Below are 21,607 nucleotides of genomic sequence, written 5' to 3'. Positions count from 1 at the left end.
TGTTTGTTTTACAGTCACTTTCTGACTTTAGCCATTATATTTTTATCAGTTTTCTTTTTGTTTATTTTTACATTTCAGTTCAGTTCAGTTCAGTTGCTCAGTTGTGTCCAACTCTTTGTGACCGCATGAATCGCAGCACTCCAGGCCTCCCTGTCCATCACCAAATCCCAGAGTTGACTCAGACCCGTGTCCATCGAGTTAGTGATGCCATCCAGCCATCTCATCCTCTGTCGTCCCCTTCTCCTCCTGCCCCCAACCCCTCCCAGCATCACAGTCTTTTCCAATGAGTCAACTCTTTTCATGAGGTGGCCAAAGTACTGGAGTTTCAGCTTTAGCATCATTCCTTCCAAAGAAATCCCAGGGCTGATCTTCAGAATGGACTGGTTGGATCTCCTTGCATTCTAAGGGACTCTCAAGAGTCTTCTCCAACACCACAGTTCAAAAGCATCAATTCTTCGGCGCTCAGCCTTCTTCACAGTCCAACTCTCACATCCATACATGACTACTGGAAAAACCATAGCCTTGACTAGATGGACCTTTGTTGGCAAAGTAATGTCTCTGCTTTTCAATATGCTATCTAGGTTGGTCATAACTTTTCTTCCAAGGAGTAAGCGGCTTTTAATTTCATGGCTGCAGTCACCATCTGCAGTGATTTTGGAGCCCAAAAAAATAAAGTGACACTGTTTCCCCTGTTTCCCCATCTATTTGCCATGAAGTGATGGGACCAGATGCCATGATCTTCGTTTTCTGAATGTTGAGCTTTAAGCCAACTTTTTCACTCTCCTCTTTCACTTTCATCAAGAGGCTTTTTAGTTCCTCTTCACTTTCTGCCATAAGGGTGGTGTCATCTGCATATCTGAGGTTATCGATATTTCTCCTGGCAATCTTGATTCCAGCTTGTGTTTCTTCCAGCCCGGCATTTCTCATGATGCACTCTGCATATAAGTTAAATAAGCAAGGTGACAATATACAGCCTTGACCCACTCATTTTCCTATTTGGAACCAGTCTGTTGTTCCCTGTCCAGTTCTAACTGTTGCTTCCTGACCTGCATACAGGTTTCTCAAGAGGCAGGTCAGGTGGTCTGGTATTCCCATCTCTCTCAGAATTTTTCACAGTTGATTGTGATCCACACAGTCAAAGGCTTTGAAATAGTCAATAAAGCAGAAATAGATGTTTTTCTGGAACTCTCTTGCTTTTTCCATGATCCAGCGCATGTTGGCAATTTGATCTCTGGTTCCTCTGCCTTTTCTAAAACCAGCTTGAACATCAGGAAGTTCACGGTTCACATATTGTTGAAGCCTGGCTTGGAGAATTTTGAGCATTACTTTACTAGCATGTGAGATGAGTGCAATTGTGTGGTAGTTTGAGCATTCTTTGGCATTGCCTTTCTTTGGGATTGGAATGAAAACTGACCTTTTCCAGTCCTGTGGCCACTGCTGAGTTTTCCAAATTTGCGGGCATATTGAGTACAGCACTTTCACAGCATCATCTTTCAGGATTTGAAATAGTTCCACTGGAATTCCATCACTTCCACTAGCTTTGTTCGTAGTGATGCTTTCTAAGGCCCACTTGACTTCACATTCCAGGATGTCTGGCTCTAGATGAGTGATCACACCATCGTGATTATCCGGGTCTTGAAGATCTTTTTGTACAGTTCTGCTGTGTATTCTTGCCACCTCTTCTTAATATCTTCTGCTTCTGTTAGGTCCATACCATTTCTGTCCTTTATCGAGCCCATCTTTGCATGAAATATTCCCTTGGTATCTCTAATTTTCTTGAAGAGATCTCTAGTCTTTCCCATTCTGTTGTTTTCCTCTGTTTCTTTGCATTGATCGCTGAAGGCGGCTTTCTTATCTCTTCTTGCTGTTCTTTGGAACTCTGCATTCAGATGCTTATATATCTTTCCTTTTACATTTCACCTCATCTAGAAATCAATTTAAAGATGTATCCCAAGTACAGAAATGTTAAAATGGGAAGAAAAAAAGTACGTTTTAGAATTAGTGCAGTATGGTATATGTTTCTTAGGCACTGGTATAGTTAGAGTTTTAGTTTGTGTGTTAATTTTGATCTTTACTAATTATATGAGTTTGTGCAAATTACTTAACCTTCCTTGAGCCTACTTCTCACATCTCTAAAGTGAATGTATATAGAAGAGCATTGCTGGTTTTCTCTTTCTGTATCATTTTTGTTTTCTGAGGAAAGAGGAAAATATATTACACCAAATTTAAATTATTCTTTAGCCCAGCATTTCCCATAGTGTGTACACGATACTAGTCTCAGTATAAATTAGCATATTAAAGGTTCTGAGAAGAACTAGTAAAGAAATTGTTAAAGAACTGTTAAAATCATTTCAAATTGTCCAATTTAGCATTTCCCAAATTAATTTGGGTATAACTCCATTTTTAAAATAGTAATACATATTTATTATCATCTGATAGAACATATTTGAGAAACTATCTTTTAACCTTTTGTTTTCCCAGTAAAATTTCTCCCAGATAGTTTTAATGTTTCGTAGAATCTAGTTTCTTTCCCTTTTCAGAAGTAACTTTAATTTTATGTATTTTTTTAAATAAGCACTTAACAGGGTATTTTTAAAGTTTCTGACAAGTACTAAATGTAAGAGTTCTCTTAACCTTCAATACAGTTCATCCTCACATTTCACGACTTTTCTTTAAAAAAATGTGATTGCTTATGTTTTCCTAAGTGGCGTTTTGTTGGTTTGAGTTTGTCTGCTGACCAGTCTGTTCCTCTCTCATGTCATAGCGTTTGGTTTAATTGAATGTCATGTCCTGCTTTGCAGTGCTTCTTCCTAAGTTGATGTGGACCATTTGGAATTTTCTTTCTGCAGTTACTTAGTCATATATTTTAGTTGTGGGATGTGAATAGCTCAAATATGTAAGAAATGCATAACTCCATGGTAATTATGTTCTATAAAGTTGCTGTGAATGCTCAGTTAGTGAATACCAGAACATTACTCCTAGGGAAAATACAGCATTAGCTTCCTGCAAGCTTCTGATCACATTTTTATCAGCTGAACAACATATAACTTTGTTTTGTGTTTCTGTTTGACATCTTATTTTTAATGTATACTATTGATTCATTAACTTTGAACTCACTGTGCACAGCACGTAATAATTTATGTCTGAATGTAGCTTATCTAACACATATTTTCTTCACAAACTATCATAACTTCTCGTGTGATTAGGAACAATAGATAGCACTTTGCACTACACATGGGGGTCATTTCAAACAGCAAAATCAGCAACAGAAAAAGGGACAAAAAAGTGGCACTGCATAGGCTGCTCAGAGGGCGCCCAGCAGGTGCTGAAACAGGGAGGCAGAGCATCGCCTTCCGCCTGAGCTGGGGTGTGCGTATCAGGCAGCTTGGGTTGTTGCTGCTCTGGTCATGCTCGTGAATGACCCCAAGAATGCAGGGAGTATTGGTTTTGATGTTACAAATAAATTTTAGCTCATTGGTGAATTTGCAGTTTTGGAGTCTGCAAATAGTGAAGATCAGTTGTAAATAATCAGAGCATAGAGAGTATGTCTGTCTAGTACCATCTTGAACCCAGAAGTTCATTTGGTATATAATAAATATTTGTTATTAAAAAATTAGGAAATGCTCAGCAATTGGTTGCTTTTTAATTAAGCTAGATATTAAAGTAAATTCTGCCTTTGAGAAATAGTAAAATGTTAAAGCTTTTTGTTTAAAACACTTTTAGTAATGAAATCTGTTAAAGATAGATAAGCAGAAAAAATTTTGACTAAATAAAAATTTTATTGGCTTGCCTTAAATAGAATTCAGCTAGTAAAATTTGTGTAATTGTTTAATTAATTCTTGTACAGGGAGAAAGCCCAGGAAGCAGTCATAGGTAAGGCTTTTTTTTTTTTTAAACAAACTACTTCTATGTAAACTATAATAAGCTTCTAAAAATCCAGGCTGTGTCATCTGCTTGCTTTGAGGCATTGAACAGTTTACATTTCAGGACCTTGGTTATTTCTTTCTATAAGATTGAGATAAATAATAACATTTCAAAAGATTGTTTTAAACATCAAAGATTTTAATGTGCCTAAGTGCTTTCTTATTGAACCTAAGTTTTTATGTGTATTTTAGTTTAAAAAACTATATTAATATTGATAAGTAAATTTCTTTGAATTTTTTAAAACTTTATACCCCTTTTCCTTCCTTAATGACATTCTGAAACTTGTTTTACTAATCATGTTTTTCACTTTGTATAAATAATACCTCAAAACACACACACACACACAAAAAAGCCCAGCAGAAGTTAGGGCTAGAGGAACAAATGTAGGAGGAGACATTACTATATACAGTGCTGGTTAAAACCATGATAATTATCAAGACCTAAGGCTGGAGAAGATGAGGAGGTGGGGTGTTGGATCATGGAGAGAGAGCATTGGTTTAGTGGTTTGAGGATTAAATAGACAGACACTTAGAAGAGGATTCAGAGGACAATCAAGAAGCAGTGGGCAAAAGCAATCAGAGGAGCATAGAAAGCCAAGGAAGGAGGTAGAGACAGACTAACAGACAGATGGAGTGGAGGGAATGGCCAGCACTGCCACAGGAAACGGAAGTAATAGTATAAGGACTTAAAACTGTCTATTACATTTGGCAACACAGAAGCCATTGATTACCTAGTAATGAAAGCAGAGGCAGACGGCCATTTTTCGATGAGAGAATGGGGAGTAAGTACATAGAAGGTAAGAGAAACAGAGTAGTTAAGAGCAAGGAGCTAGACTACTTGGGTTCAGATTCTAGCTTTGCCATGACTTACGTGGACATAATCTGTCTTTGCCTCATTTCCTGTATCCATCTACCTTACAGGGTTGTTGCAAAAGTTAACATTAGTATATGCAAAACACATAAAAGAGAACCTGATACATAGTAACTGCCAGATGCGTTTTCAATCAAACTTAATTTCAGACGTTTTGGCCCAATTGGGAAAGAGAGGGAGCAGTAGTTAAGAGACAGGTGTAGATCAATTGAAAGTTTTCCCTTCTTCTTTCCTTTCTTCCTGTCTTCACAAGGAAGAGAGGTGAAAGCAGATACGAGTCGACTTAAGAAGAGAGGGGCTAATTGATGGTGCAGTGGCCCGCAGAATTCCCTGGAGTAGGGGTGGGATGGGACTAGCACCAATGACGCATGAATCAAGTATAAGCAGGGTGGGTGACCCTGAACAAATTAAGGAATGCCACTTGTGTCGAGGAAAGAAAGGAGAGAAGGGAGGATAGATCTAGGCAAGAGGAGGACTGGCAAGAAATTGAGGGATTTGATGGTTGGAGACATGTTTCCTCATGTCTCGTAGTGGGATGCAGTTGACTTCTAAGAGAAAAGAGTTTGCATGAGGAACTTAAAGAGTGTGTATGTGAAGATTTTGAAATAATTAGAATAGTATATGCAAGGAAGTTGGCCACGTATAAGTAAAGGGTATTGCTAGGGGCAGAGGCCCAAGTGTATGTTTGATTTTTTTCTAGCAGCTCTCAGCAGGAAGAGCTAATCTTGGAAATGATCCAGAGTCAGAGAATGAGTAATCTGGGTGAATAAGGTATAATGAAGGTTATGCAAGAGGGTGATTGTGTGGGTAAGAGAGTCCTTCAGATTTGCCATGGGATCCATATTGGTTGTAAGTGAAGTGAAGCCAGAAGATGATCAGGATAGATAAACAAGAGAGACAAGGGAAGGATCAAGGGCCTGAGGTGGCCAAGGGGATTGAGCAGGATAAATAGGAGGGCAGTGGGTAAGAGAGTTAAGAATTACAGAATGACATGAGGGCTGATAGCAAGAGTATAGTGTACTGAGGTTTTTTATGATGCACATCTAGGGATATGGTCAGAAAGTACCAAATTAGTACATACAAAAAGTACGAGAATGTATGATTTTTTTTTTTTTACCCTTAAGAGTTGAAATCAGCATCAAATTGCTTTAGCACATTTTGACAGTAAAATTTCAGAATTTCACTGATTTTATGAGTGTTTTATTTAAACTTGAACTTACCAGCACTTTTCTTTTCACTTTGTTTCTCTTCCTTATTTTTCTGTGTAGGCCTCTTACTGAGGAAGAAATTGTTGACCTGAGAGAGAAGCATTATGATTCCATTGTTGAAAAACAGAAAGATCTTGATATGAAAATCCAAAAAGAGGTAATTAGTCTCATGTTGCTTAATATATTTTATCATGTCTCTGTTTATAGGAGAAAGGTGTTATTAAATAATATATTGCATATGAATAGTCATTGGACCTAAATTTAGATAGACGCAGATGAAAATTATTTAAAAAAATTATTCCAGCATATAATAATTTGGCTTAGTTTGGTTTAATTTATCAGCAATCGTATGCTGCCAGTAAGTGAAGAGAATACATCCTTCTGAAAACGATCTTCTGAACTCACAGTTAGGCACTGTGGTAAAATACCTGAACCTTCGTGTTTAAAACTAACATTAAAAAATGATTGTGTTTCACAAAAAGTGGTTCATTTTTTTTTAATCTTTCTGTTAGTCTTGGATTTAATTACTCTTAATAAGTGAACCAAGTACTTCTAACAATCATAAATGTTCTATTTATTTTAGTATATTTATAGAAATGGCCTATAAATAGTTTTGCTATTCATTCAACTAAATGGAATTAGTCATATTCCATTATACATTTAAAAATAGTCTGTTTAGTACCTATTTAATACTAAATTATTTCCAATTAATGATTTCAACAGCATTAACTTCAGCTATACAATAGATGCTAATATTAGGCTAAAGAAAAATATTGTGTTGGAATTTGATTTTTAAATTTGATTTGACTTGCAACAGATTATCACTAAAGCAGTTTGTATGCTACTATGAATGGCAGGAACTTAAATTTGGAATTAATTTTTTAATGATAGTAATAAAATTCAGGACACATGTATCAATGTGACATGAACTTTGTGAAAGCTTACTTCACTTTGGTAGACAATGATATGATCGACCTTAGTTTTGAAGACCTTGAACTAACAAGGGCCCAAACAATACACTAAGTAGGGTGATAGGCATTGGAATGATTGTTGAGAATGATCACTGCATATTCTAAAGAAAGAAACAGTCTTGTATTTATGCAAACTAGATGCTCTACTTTATGACTCAGCTTCTAAGAATTCTGTAATATGTTTGATACTATTTGAAATACTTTGTAAAAAGAGAAATTGAAATAAATCACAGAATTGAAAATTTCAATTCTGTTATGCTTTGTAGAGCTCAATTCTTTTTTTAATAATTTCTTTTTATTTTATAAATAGAAACATTTTATCTTTAGAGCAGTTAGACAGGTTCTGATTTTTGTTAATCCTTATTGTTTTGTTCATGTACAGTTAGCCTTACAAGAAGAGAAGTTAAGACTAGAAGAAGAAGCTTTATACGCTGCACAGCGTGAAGCAGCCAGGGCAGCAAAGCAGCGAGAGCTCTTGGAGGTGAGGGGAGAAGACCCCAGCATATGCTTAGGGCTGCTTTTCTCCTGATTTTCTCTGACAAATCTTAGTTGGGACATTTTTTCCCCTAGAGTCAAGGGCTTCTTGTTTAACAATGAATCTATTTATTCCTACACTCTTAGGAATTTTAAAGGCAAATTAGTGGGTCTTTAGCAGCTATCTGCTGCTGCTAAGTCGCTTCAGTCGTGTCCAACTCTGTGCGACCCCATAGACAGCAGCCCACCAGACTCCCCCATCCCTGGGATTCTCCAGACAAGAACACTGGAGTGGGTTGCCATTTCCTTCTCCAGTGCCTGAAAGTGAAAAGTGAAAGTGACGTTGCTCAGTCGTGTCGGACTCTTAGCAACCCCATGGACTGCAGCCTACCAGGTTCCTCCGTCCATGGGATTTTCCAGGCAAGAGTACTGGAGTGGGGTGCCATTTGCTTTCTCCGTTAGCAGCTAGAAATAGCATCAAATTTTATACTTGACATTGAGCGTTGTTTGGCTTTAAATTAGGAGAAGCTAATTCTTGTTAGGGTTTTCCAGGGGGCTCCATGGTGAAGAATCCACCTGCCAATACAGGAGACACAGATTCAATCCCTGGGTTGGGAAGATCCCCTGGAGAAAGAAATGACAACCCACTCCAGTATTCTTGCCTGGGAAATCATATGGATAGAGGAGCCTGGCGGGCTACAGTCCATGGGGTTGCAGAAGGGTTGGACACCACTTAATGACTGAACAACACCAATTTTTGTTTATCCCAAAGAACAAATTTACTTTTCCAAAATTCAGTATTCCGTTGGAAAAATAAATATACTCTTCCATGAAACACTGCAAAAGTGACCTTTAAATACAATTTTTGCAGCTTTTTAAAGTTTATTTTTGTGAAGTTTTTCCGTACCCCCGCCACCAATTTCTTGAACTGTTAGTTTCTTATGCTTCCTAAAATTGGGATAAGCTAAGTGATTTCGCCACATAGGAATACTATATTTTTCATCTTTGTACTTGTGTGTTTGGGAGATTGACAATTTGGGTCTTTGGAAATCTTTGACATATTATCAGAGAAAATAATAGTGTTATCATAATTTACCATGTGGTATTCAAATATGGCATTCTCATAATGCCAGACAAGCTTAATACCAGACATTTATGGAGCCCTGGCAGGAATTGTTTTGATTAGTTTACATGTTTTACCTTATTTAGTCCTCACAACAATCCTGGGAGAACGATAGTGTTTTTAATCCTCATTTCACAGGCGATGAAACCAAGGAACAGAGATATTAAATAACTTAAGCTCCTACAGCTAATAAGTGGCAGAGCCCATGTTCAAGCATCGCTCAGCCAGTTTTCTGCTTAGTGTCTTGCGCCGTCTTTTGCCCGCATGAACTCTGCTGCCGTGTGAACTGAAGTGCAGTACAAGGATTATGTCGCATAATAACTACTGTGACTTAGAGAAACTAAAAAATCATGTATCATGTTTCCATGTAATTTCTGTGTGACGTGTGCTCTTTACCTCTTTCTCCTGTTTTTGGTGTTTTGACAGATTAATCAGATTATATGAGGGAGTTTTATTTTGTTTAGTAAGTTCTAAGGCATGGAAAAGGTTTAAAATTAACTACCATTTACTAAGAAAGTAAATATTTTTCTGATTCTAATTTAACCATCTCTTTCTACTATAATTCTCTGCTGCTTGCCTTTTAAAGACTAAAAAGGATTCCATATGCAGAATCTATTTGAGTTCTTGAGTTTTTTTCTTCTTGAATAAATAGATATGGGAACACATGCAGTCTGTACAGCATACACTGACGCAGAGGTTACACATTATGCGAATTCATTTGATTTTCACAATAGCGCTGTGAATTTGCTAGGGCAGTATTATAGCCGTCTGTAATTTACAGATGAAGAAACAGAAGATACAGGACATGCCAGGGACACACGACTAATAACTGTCAGAGCCACCACTCCTGACAGGTTTTCTAAATCCTTTGTTTTTATTGTTTCTGAGTAAACTCAGCCAGGTCTTTTAGTTCTTTTATTTTATTGCTAATTTCACCCAGAACAGAACTGCATATACTGTTTTAACTATTACTTTCTTGCTCCTCATCTTTCCAGTTATTAGAAGGTCTTAGGTGCAATAAGGAAGTTACCAATATATATCTTTAAAGTTATTTTTAATAGCCCTATGAATATTCTGACCATGTAAGGATTATACACTGAAAAATTAAGAGAAATTCTGCTCTTAAATAAGATGATATAGAAGTGAACAGTGGTGAATTTAAGGAAAAAGACTTCAATAGAGTCATTTTTTAAGTTTTAAAATTTTGGCATTTCATGAATAGTTTTAGAAAATATAATTTTACAGCAGACTGATCTTGTGTCACATTATGTTTCCAAAGCAAGAGAGGCAGAGAGTTGTGCAGCGATGCCGCGCTTCCAACAATGGAGACTATCAAAGGTAAATAATGAAACATACTTCTTCCCTTTGTGGTAGGAAATATTATTTCTAAAGAGAAAGCATTTCGTCTCTGGATGTTTGCATACATGTTTGTGTGTACGTGCTCCATAAAAAGAACAGTTGTTTCTTGAAGATACTGTCTTGTAAAATACTGAGAACGTTTGTTTATGTTGGAAAATCATCATCATTTATTTTAAATTGACTTTATTGCATTCTTAAGAGTGATTACATCTTTCGTATAGAATGTGATGCAATAGCACATTGAAATACCTTTGGATGAATTGTTTATGCCTTGCTTGTTTTTGTTTTCCTTAGCTCTTTTCTTAAAATAAAGTTTATGTGTGATCATTTTTTAGAAGATGTAATTTCACTGTCACATTTCCAGGAGTGTTTCCTGCTCATCCAAAGAACCTCGTTCATGCTTCAGTAATGTAAATTATAAAGTTAGACTTATGGCTGAGCTTTGGATTTGACTTCAACACTAACCAAAATCTTACCAATATTATTTTCAGTTTATTGCTAGCATTAAGAAAAGTGAGACCTGTTTTGACTAGGGTATTCTGATTGTAAGTAATTATGAATTTGTGTGAGATATACCTTTTCTAATCAAAATGACATCATTTAACTTTAGCCTGCATTAGGTTGTATTGACTATTAATCTATATTTAAAAATTCACTTTTATTACAGTCCAGGACCAGAAGATGACTTTGAATCTTGTTTGAGAAATATAAAGTCACAGTATGAAGTTTTTCGAAGTAGTAGTAAGTCTTTTAAAATATGTGGGTACATTTTAAAGTTACTTTATGCCACATTAAACAGATAATTGAAGATCCTGACTCTCTTTTTCTCAAACTTCCTGCCCTTCAATTTATGTTGCCCAAATAACTAGCTCTTAAATATACAGTTGTATTTTTACTTTTTTAAAGGAGTTGGCGAAACGGAAACAATTTCAGAGCCATAGAGAACAGATTTGTGATTGCCGAGGGGGAGGAGGGGCAGAGGAGAGATGGGATGGGCGCTTAGGACTAGCAGATTCAAACTGTTCGACACAGAATGTGGAAACAGCAAGGCCCCCCTGTATGCACAGCGAATTACATTCTATGTCTTATAATAAACCATAATAGAAAAGAATATGAATATATATATATATAACTCACTTTGCTTTACAGCAGAAATTAACATGACCTTATAAATCAACTATACTTCAATAAAATAAATTTTAAATAAAAGGTGTTGGAGTAAAGAAAAATCTCAGGCTATTTTTATAGTTATGTGTAGGGAGTCTGGCCCTCCTTTTTCCATTGAGTTTATCATATTTGAAAAATCTGTAATTCATTTAAATTTGTGTATTTACTGTGCTAGATGACCAAAAAAAAGTAAAAAGAAAGCAGGGGAAACCATTTATACTATTTCTAACAGAAGCTTACCAATGTAATGATTTCAGTAATTGTTTCTTACGATGTTAAACGGAGTAGTAGTATTTGAAGAGAGATCATTATTGCAAAATAAATGGTTGTAGTAAAGGAGTATTGTGTCACTACATCTAATTGGATTTGGTGTATATTCTAGGGCTTTCATCAGATGCCACAGTTTTGACACCAAATACAGAAAGCAGTTGTGACTTAATGACCAAAACTAAATCAACTAGTGGAAATGATGACAGCACATCTTTAGATCTAGAATGGGAAGATGAAGAAGGTATTTTATGTTTAAATTTTACCTGAAAATTTTTATTTAATTTGTGTTAATTTATAGAAATCTACTTTGTCTTTTACTTTCCTTAAACTGAAATGAATGCAAAGCCTTTAAAATTTCTTAGACTCTTATTGTATTAGTGATTATCATTTGTTGGTGAACTGTTTAGAAAGTTGCTTAATTCTTAATGTTTCTTGAGATTTAGAAGGAAAATGTTATTTTTCATTTTAAGATTTTTGTAATGCAGCCGCTTAACTCAGTAGGAATCATTGCCCCATTGTGAGCAGCTAATTAACTTTTTCTTCATAATGATGTGTGCTGCAGTCCATGGAGTCGCAAAGAGTTGGACACGACGGAGTGACTGAACTGAAATAAATAAGCAGTTTGTTAGGTTTTTTGGGAGTACAAAAGCCATAACACAGGCGTGAATTAGAATTTTACTGGTATGTCTTCCTAGCTGTAGTACTTAAGATAGATTTCTTAATCTCTCTAAGCTGCAGTTCATCATAAAAAGAAAATTATAAAGCTGCTTTAAAGAATGATTATTCAGTTATATAGTGAGGATCTAAAAAAGCTTGGCACATAATAGGCATCTATAGGTATTTGAACAAATGAAAACATGAATGTTGTGAGGATTAAATGAAATTTATGTAAAACATCCAGCACATAGTGTGACACATAGCAAGTACTCAAAATTGTAGCTAAAATGTAGATTTTGTTTAAAGCTTTTTCACTGAATAAGGCCCAAGCTTCTATTTTTACTTTAAGAAATGTGTTAGTCGCTCAGTCAGGTCTGACTCTGCGACCCCATGGACTGTAGCCCTCCAGGCTCCTCTGTCCATGAGATTCTCCAAGCAAGAATACTGGAGTGGGTTGCCATTTCCTTCTCCAATTTTAAGAAATAGGTAATCCAGAAAGGAAGAACCAATTGCAAAATATAGGACTTTAAGAAAAATCATAAACATTAAATATTTCCTAGAATTTTGAGATAGAATAGACCTTAGATATCCTTTAGACAAGCCATTAGTTTTATCAATAGAGAAACTGAATAACTTTAGCAAAGATTGAATTAAGTCGTCTTCTCAACTAAACACCATTTCTCCAGCTCTATATTTTTCTTATTATTTAGATCCCAATTAGAAAATTTTAAACTTTATTTTAACAACTTGTTCAATTTGATCTAAAGACTTTTCAGGTCTTTTAATTGCTGACTCTGTCATCCTTGCTGTATGCTAACTAGATTTTTAGATAACATGACTTTCAAAGTCATTATTCAAGTCATTATAATAGAATTATTAAAGTAGACTTCGTAGAGGACAGAACTCGCTGGAAACCTTATGATGTACAATTCAGCTTCCGTTAGACATAGTATTATTCAATTAAATACAAATCCTCAAAATTATATTAGTTTCCAGCTCCCATTTTTATCATGTCTACAAAGATGATGTAGTTTGCTAGGTTGAGTCCGTGATTTGAGGGGAGTGATAACAGTGATAGATTAAATATTTTTTTAATTATTGTTATTGTAGGATTGGATTCTTTAAGCTCGGAAAACAAAATTGCTGAACGTGTCTAGGGATTACTCTCTTATGATCTCTTCCTTGATTTTAATTCTCTTCCTAATGTGGATCCTACACACGCAGATCAAGGCTCTTTTCTGTCCTCCCTCTCTTCGTTCTGCCAAAATGATGTTTTTTTCCTTCCAAGATTTTTGCTACTTTCACTTTACTGACCAGTTTCTTTCTGTTCAGAATTAGATCTAGAACAGTTTCCCCTAGAAACGTCTCTGTTTTGTTGTGCTAGAGTCAGAATAGCAAGAGCACAGACTTTGAAGCCCAAGGGGAGGGAGTCGCATTCTTGCCCCAGCACCCCTGCATCTGTGTGACCGCGGGGGAGTCACCGTCCTCTTCCTGCCCAGCTTCCCTCAGCTTCAGGATGGGGTGTAGGGATCGTGCTGTGTGTATCTTCATAGAGGGGTTGAGGACCAGATCAGCTCAGATATGTCATTTGCAAACAGTGTTACTGGAACCTAGTAAGTACTAGAAATGTGCCTATTGTTATCATTATCATTAGAGTTATTATAACTCTGGGAAATGAAATTGTCATCTAGGTAGGAAAGAAGCTTGGCCCACACACTAACTTGGCCATATAAGACTAATAGCAATTGAAATCCTCCATCCATTCTGCTTTACTTGCAGCTTTTCAGAAATTTCATCTCATCAGTGTTACATCGAAACCGTCCTTTGTTGAGTGCTCATGCTCACTATAGGACTAGACTTTTAACATCTCCCTTAAAAAGTCTTCCATAGGACTGTTTATTTTTGAGAACCTGGTCTAATTTTTAAAGGCTCTTTAACCTTACTTTTGACTGCACTGGGTCTCCATCCAAGACGCAGCTGCTCCTTGCCGCAGTGCACCGGCCTCCCGCTGCAGCGGCTCCTCTTGCCGCAGGGCGCCGGCCTCCCGCTGCAGTGGCTCCTCTTGCCGCAGGGCACGGGCTGTTGCATGCAGGCTTCAGGAGCTGTGGCTCACGGGCTTCACTGCCCCGCGCCATGTGGGATCTTCCTGGGCCAAGGATTAGACCCAGGTCCCTTGCGTTGGCAAGCAGATTCTTGGTTAAGAAGAGTCTTAACCAAGGAAGATTGGACTTACTGGACCACCAGGGAAGTCCAGGATTGGTTTTTTTAAGTTAATTCACAGGTCAAGCGTGATAGTTTCAGTCTTTGAATAAAGTTTTTAAATCTTCACTGAGATTTCTAACAACTCTGCCCATATAATAGGAATGAATCGAATGCTCCCAATGAGAGAACGTTCCAAAACAGAGGAAGACATTCTCCGGGCAGCACTTAAGTATAGCTGCAAGAAGACTGGAAGTAATCCTACATCAGCCTCTGATGATTCCAATGGGCTGGAGTGGGAGAACGATTTTGTTAGTGCCGAAATGGATGATAATGGCAATTCCGAGTATTGTGGATTTGTAAATCCTGTATTAGAACTGTCCGATTCTGGTCTAAAGCAATATGATTCAGATCAACAAAAACGATAGGAAAACATTATGTGATCTTGTTTATCAGTTATGACCAAATGTTATAAACCAACTAGAATGTATAAATGGTTGTGCTGAGCCTTTTTGTGAGGGGAGGTAAGAAATTGTTTTGTAAATGCTTATTAGAAAGGAATAGGAATGATAGGCTGTGTCTGAACTGCTTCAGAATTAAGTGCAATTTCATCATCTGCCTTCTGCTTTTCAAATACAATTGAATGGTTCTGTCATGTTACTAATTAAATTTATTAACTCTTTAGCAATCCTGTTTACTATTTATTGCTTTTCACTTTTTAAAATAGTTGATCTTACTTCAAATGCTTCCTTAATCCTATTTTAGTAGCTAACTATGAAAATATTAAGGCATTTTGTGTTAATTCTCAGCAGACATGAAGGGAGCCTGAAGAGGGACTGCCAGATTCAGACAGAATAGTGTTCCCTTTTCCAGCATTATTTATTCCTATGACTTATTAAATTATGTCATCTAATAGTAAGCACAATTAATTTGAGTAGATGACCCTAAAGAAACCCTGAAATATAAGTTTCTTCCTACACTTACTGCATATCCTAGTATGTCAATGTTCATTCAGTCTGAGCAAAGGATATGATACATTAAAATAATCTTTCAGAATTTGGACACTTGAAGTTAGTATCAAAAGATATTTAAGAAAATATATATACTTAGGTTTTTCAGTTCCTTTTCTGTGCCACTATAAATGATTGTTGAATTTAGTCAATTGATATATTAAATTTCTAGCTGTCATTTTTTAAAATTCTATATTTCCAGTGAATGGTCTTAAAATATTTTACATGGAACATATTCTCTGTGCATGGTTTATTAAGAAAGGAAAACCTAAAAAAGGTAATACGGGTATTTCAAAGTAAATAAAATCCTTTCTGATATGAAAGAATCTCATTGATTTCATTAAGCTTTCCTTTGCCTTGTAATACAAGGTACTTTAATAGGATGGAACTAAGTAAATCAATATATAACTGTATTTTGTGATATACAGTTAACTTTTTTTGCTCTAAAGTTTATGTATCAATTTAAAAGACCAAGGATATGGCACATTCCTTATTGCTTGTCTTGATTTTGCTGAGGATTGAGTATGATTTTAGTAAGCAAACTTTTTTCAATTATTCCTTAGTTTTTGTTTTTTTTTCTTGCAACAATGACAGTGCATGTTCTCAAAATTATAGGAAGGTCCAGATATAAATAGTAACTTAAAGTTCTTGCCGTACTTTAAAAAACAATCATGTGGCCCTTTCAATATTTGAACAGCTGGGCCATAACATCTATAGTTTTGTCTCCTTTTTTTAATCTTAGGAATAAATATGACACTTTAAATATGTAAATATATTAGGTAATGCTGTTATTTATGTCTCTTAACATAATTTAAGTTGTAGCTATGTCACTGGAAATATTTTAAAGATAATCTATATTCACATTGCCTGTGTTATGCTTTTTAAAGTTTGTATACATAAGATGTATATTTTTGGTTTGGCATAAGCTACTATTGTAATTTTTCTTGGCATTTTGTTCATAAAGAATTTTTTGAAGGAATGGTGACTTCTCAAAGATTGTGAATAAACACATTTTTACATTTAAAAATAATAAATTATTTGATTATTACTAGTTTTATACCATAAACATGCAACAGTTTTGACTCCTGACAGAGCTATTTTATTCAAGACAAAAAGGAATGAATTAGTAAAGCAGGATGGAACTAAACTTGAAAATGTTTGTGTTTGAACTGCTAAGAAAAGGATATCAGTTTTCTTGCTTTATATGTTTATAGAAAACACTAGAAATAACGTTTATTCAGCAAATATTGGAGAATCTACTATATCCAGTGGGATGTTAGGGAGAGTGAATTTTACTTGATGTATAATAGGAAGCCACTGATTTTTGTAAGCCAGAGTGTGCAGGGATAAGATTTGCATATTTGAAAATTCCTCTGTGGGTGAATGTACGGTGCTCCCAGTGGCACATGGAGCGGCTTGGATAGATGACTGCTGTAGGAGTGCTCAGTAGATTAGCTGCAGAGGTGGGCCAACAAGAGTTTTTTTCATTTTGAGATGTAATTGACACGGAGCACTGTATGAGTTTAAGTTATGCAGCATAATAATTTGACCTACGTACCTCATGAAATGATTATCACAATGAATTTAGTGAGCATTTATCGTGTTATACATATAAAATTAAATAGGAAAAAGTTATTTTTCTTGTGATGAGAGCTCTTAGTATTTACTGTCTTAACTTTGATATATAACACACAGCAGCATTTATTTAATATATTTATCGTATTGTACATTACATCCCTAGTACTTATTTATCTTATAACTGAAAATTTGTACCTTCTGACTGCCTTCTTCCAGCTCACCCTCACCTTCCCCTCCACTGCTGTTAATCATAAATCTGATCTCTGTTTTTTGTTGTTTTGTATTGTTTTTGAAGTATAATTGGCCTGCAACACTGTGAGTTCCTGTTATACAACATAATGATTCGGTATTTCTATTATACATTCCAGAATGATCACCACAATAAATCTGGTTATCATCTGTCACCATACAAAGATACTATTACATAGTTACTGACTATTCCCCACACTGGGCATTTCATACCCATTACTCATTAATTTTGCAACTGGAAGTTTTTACCTCAAAATCTCTCTCACCTATTTCTGTACTCCCTTTACCTACCCCCACTTTGGGAACCAGTTGTTTATCCTCTATGTCTATGACAGGTTTTGTTACGTTTATTTGTTTTTTAGATTCCACATAAGTGAAGTCACACAGTATTCATCTTTCCCTGACTCACTTCCCTTAGCCATCATACCCTCTAGGTCCATCCATGTGTTGCAAAAGGCAAGGCTTTGTCCTTTTTATGGTTGAGTGATACACATCTTCTGTATCCATTTACCTCCTGATGGGCGCTTTGGGTGCTTCCATCTCTCTGCTGTTGTAAGTAATGCTTAAGTGAGCACCGGAGCACGTACATCCTTTCTAGCTAGTGTTTTTATTTTCTTCAGATAAGTATCCAGAGTAGCACTGCTGAATCTCATGGTAGTTCTGTTTTTAATTTTTTGAGGAATCTCCACACTGTTTTCTGTAGTGGCTGCACCAATTTACATCCCCACCAGAAGTGCACAAGGGTTCCCTCTTCTACACGTCTATTCAGCTTGTTATTTCCTGTCTTTTTAATAATAGCCATTCTGACAGACGTGAGGTGATATCTTACTGTGGTTTTGATTTGCACTCCCTAATGATTAGTGATGTTGAGCATCTTTTCATGTGCCCGTTGGCCATCTGTATGTCGTCTTTGGAAAAACATCTTCAGATCCTCTGCCCATTAACTGTAGGGTGATGCAGTCAGCATGGGGCCCTTATGACCTTGCTCACTTTGCATATCCACATGGCAACACTTAACCATAGCCTGACACACATCTTGACGGAAAGCCCTATGATCCTCCCTGGAACATGGCAAGACAGGCAGTCTTAGAGGAGCCACACAGGGCCATTTATCGTCTGCTTTGTATCTTGTAGAAGGCTGCTGTGAGGCATTTTCTGATCGCACTTGCTGGCTCCAGTGTGGCATGGGATTTCCACATTGAGGTACAGTATGTAGGCTAATAAAACTGCTTGGTTGGAGTTTACAGTTGGCCCCTCAATAGCAGACCCACCCTCCACTTAAGGCATCTGTCATCTGGCCCCCCTGGTTCAGTGTCAGCTAGGGACATCCCTAGGGACCAGAGATGTGGGTCACTGACTCCACACTGGTCTTGCTTTTGCTGTCTGTGAGCAATAAACTCTCTAAATCTATTTGAGCTCATTGACTCCCTATTGGCCAAATCTGTGGAAGGATGACGACCAAACCTAGCAACTGCAGCCAACTCTTGACAATAACTTCTTGGTTTCTGACTTAAATGTAGTAGGAGGTACAGGTATGGGAAATGCAAGTTCTGATTTGGAAAGTTAAATCTGAGGTATCTATGCAAAACAGAAATGAAGATGTCAAGTAGGTGATGGGGATATATGTCTGCAGCTTAGAGAATGGGTGCAAGTCTAGGAGTCAGTAGTAGGAGAAGGAAATGGCAACCCACTCCAGTGGAGAATCCCAGGGACAGAGGAGCCTAGTGGGCTGCCGTCTATGGGGTCGCACCGAGTTGGACACGACTGAAGCGACTTAGCAGCAGCAGCAGCAGTAGGTGAATAGTAATGTAAGTCATTATTCCAGCTGAGATCCTCCTGAGGAAGCCGGCAGAGAAGCTCAACTAAGTGCTGACCTTTAAAAGTCAGGGATAGAGAATGGGTCAGAAGCAGCAGATACGGGAGGAATTTGAGGAGCCAAAGAACGATGTCACCAGAGTCAGAAAAAGAGGAGTCAGTGATATCAAATGTAACTTGGGCACTGAGAGAAAGGATGGCTGCATCTGGTGGGTCTGGGGACAGGAATATTTGTTGCTTGTGATCATTTTTTCAAATGAAAGAATGGAAACTGAGAAGTATCTTGTAAGAGATGAAGAATAAAGAATGGTCAGTGTAGGCAATTTATTTGAAAAGTGAACTGTCAGAGCAAGAAACGGGGTAACTGGAGGGTATGTGGAGTTGTGTGAGGGTTCAGATGTTAGAACTTTTAAAATGATATAACCAGGAATTATGCCTGCTTTTATTCTTTCATCCAGTAATTGGAGAAATATGGCTTTTTAGTAGAGGTCCCAATTTTCATTTTACTTTACTTAAAGATGTCCTAATCATAATTTTAGAACACAGACATCTAAAAAAGACTGTATATCAAATATATTAATAGTGTTCTCCCATATTCATTTACTTGGTACCTCTGATTAATTATCTGGCAGGAAAGGAGGTCATGAAAGAGTTCAGTATCAAACACAGATTTCCAGTATCTGACTCTTATATCCTCAGGAAGTATTAAAGCTGAAAATGAAATTAAATTGGAAAAATGATATTAAATTTTTATGTGATTTTTTAATATTACAAATGAAAGGAGTTCTTTCTGACACTCAGAAGTAAGCAGTACTGCCTCTGTAATAAATCTTTCATATGCAGCCGCTTGTGTTCAGTGCCACTTATAATAACGTGTACCACATATAGCAGTGTGGTGAGGTCTCGCCATACTTTAGTTCAGCTGATTTTCACAGAAGCCCTTCCCAGGAGGCACTGGTTTAATCCCTGTTTTTTCAGAAGAGGAAACTGAAGCTCAGAGCTAATGACAGGTTACACAGGGAATGGTAGCTAAGCCCAAGCAGTATGATTCAGAGCCCACACTCGGCACTACACATGCTTCCTTTCTGTAGAAATTAGGACAGAATTGTTTTTGAGGATTTTCTGAAGTTTGGAGGCTTTTTAACGATTAGACTAAGTCTGTCTTTCTTTGGATGACTGAAAGACTGCTTTGAGATATAAAAAATCATATTATTGTAAAAAGGCATTTTGACCTAAGGTGAAGTTCCACTATCGTCTTTTGGCCACGCTGTGTGGCTGGCGGGAATCTCACTTTCCTAACCAGGGACTGAACCGGTATCCTCAGCAGTGAAAGCAAGGAGTCCTAACCACTGGACAGCCAGGGAATTCCCACGCCATACCTTATCTTGACTATCTAACCTCAGAAGTTTCCTGTTTTAAAACGTTACCACCTTGGGCTTCCCTGGTGGCTCAGTGGTAAGGAATCCACCTGCCAGTGCAGGAGACCAGGTTTGACCCCTGCTCTGGGAAGATTCCCATGTGCCGCAGGGCAACTAAGCCCATGCACCCAACTACTGAGCCCACGTACCACAACTACTAAAGCCCACGCGCCCTAGAGCCCAGGCCCCACGTCAGGCCACCGCAGTGAGAAGCTCGTGCCCTGCAACTAGAGTAGCTCCTGCTCACCTCAACTAGAGAAAAAGGCCACTCAGCAACAAAGACCCAGCACATCCAGGACTAAAACATTAAAAAAAAAAATGTTGCTACCTTGATACGGACTCTTGAGAAGTGATTCTGCCAACACTGTTAAGAAAGGTGTTGTAAGCAGTGCCAAGCTGGCTCAGCTCTAGTCCCTCAGTGGCCTTCAACCCACAATAAAATGTTGAAACCAGAAACAGAACTAAAATTACCGCTTTCCTATTTTTTCACCAGTGTCGCTACCCTAAATGCATTGCTTAAAAAGATACCACTGGCCAAATAAATACTTTTATATAGGTTGGATAGCAGAAGGGTGAGTGATTGGACTTAGGGACAATTTGTATCAACTAGAAGCCCAGGGAATTCCAGCCACAGCTTTTCAAGCACTCATCCTCCATCCTCACTTGAGATGGAAGATCTAATTGTTTCAATCAGAGTTCAGAGAGTAAAAGAGGAACCTCACTTGTTGTTTTAACATAATTACTGTAAGGAATTAAACAGATGTTGGAGAACTGAAAAAGTTAAAAAGGGCCATTACATAGAAAGTGAAAGTCACTCAGTCGTGTCTGACTCTTTGAGACCCCATGGACTACCCAGTCCCTGGAATTCTCCAGGTCAGAATACTGGCGTGGGTAGCCATTCTCTTCTCCAGGGGATATTCCCAACCCAGAGATCGAACTCAGATCCCCGGCATTGCAGGCAGATTCTTCACCAGCTGAACCACCAGGGAAGCCCAGATAACACAGAAGCAGCTACAAAAGATATACACACAACATATATAACTATCGTTATCTCCTGGTAATAAAATACTAGCTAATTTTTCTACAAGGCCTACTAATTAAATACTACACTCATGTTAGAGCATAAAAGAAATGCTTCCTCAGATCAGTCAATGCTGTAGATAGCAGAGACAGAATCTTCTAGAATGTAGTTATATAATCATATAGCATATGAGACTTCACCACTGGAAAGCCTCTCTTGTCATAAAGTTGCAGGTTCAAGAAGACACTGCCTTAACACTGGCACCAATTAATATACCCCTCTACTTAAAGAGCC

The 21,607-nt window shown here is 37.2% G+C and overlaps 1 protein-coding gene and 1 long non-coding RNA gene across 4 annotated transcripts in view; one reads left to right on the top strand and one right to left on the bottom strand.

The window, feature by feature from the left end:
* Positions 1-17,078, top strand: part of AP1AR (adaptor related protein complex 1 associated regulatory protein) — a 29,532-nt gene extending 12,454 nt beyond the window's left edge. For 2 of the 3 annotated variants that reach the window (XM_069593519.1, XM_069593520.1), the window contains 7 exons: positions 3,848-3,873; positions 6,063-6,159; positions 7,356-7,454; positions 9,850-9,908; positions 10,597-10,670; positions 11,479-11,607; positions 14,385-17,078. In XM_069593519.1, the coding sequence (XP_069449620.1) occupies positions 3,848-3,873; positions 6,063-6,159; positions 7,356-7,454; positions 9,850-9,908; positions 10,597-10,670; positions 11,479-11,607; positions 14,385-14,650 (750 nt within the window). In that variant the 3' untranslated portion in view covers positions 14,651-17,078. The remainder of the gene's footprint in view (positions 1-3,847; positions 3,874-6,062; positions 6,160-7,355; positions 7,455-9,849; positions 9,909-10,596; positions 10,671-11,478; positions 11,608-14,384) is intronic. The other variant, XM_069593521.1, reaches the window with a different exon arrangement.
* LOC138442315 (uncharacterized) lies at positions 50-6,611 on the bottom strand. Its single transcript, XR_011257636.1, has 2 exons — positions 6,015-6,611; positions 50-1,925 (listed from the first exon to the last, which is right to left on the bottom strand). It is a non-coding gene; the product is annotated as an uncharacterized lncRNA (long non-coding RNA).
* Positions 17,079-21,607: the final 4,529 nt, after the last annotated feature.

Source organism: Ovis canadensis, chromosome 6, assembly GCF_042477335.2.
Source record: "Ovis canadensis isolate MfBH-ARS-UI-01 breed Bighorn chromosome 6, ARS-UI_OviCan_v2, whole genome shotgun sequence".
Lineage (NCBI taxonomy): Eukaryota > Metazoa > Chordata > Mammalia > Artiodactyla > Bovidae > Ovis > Ovis canadensis.
This window is presented reverse-complemented; position numbering and strand designations above follow the sequence as displayed.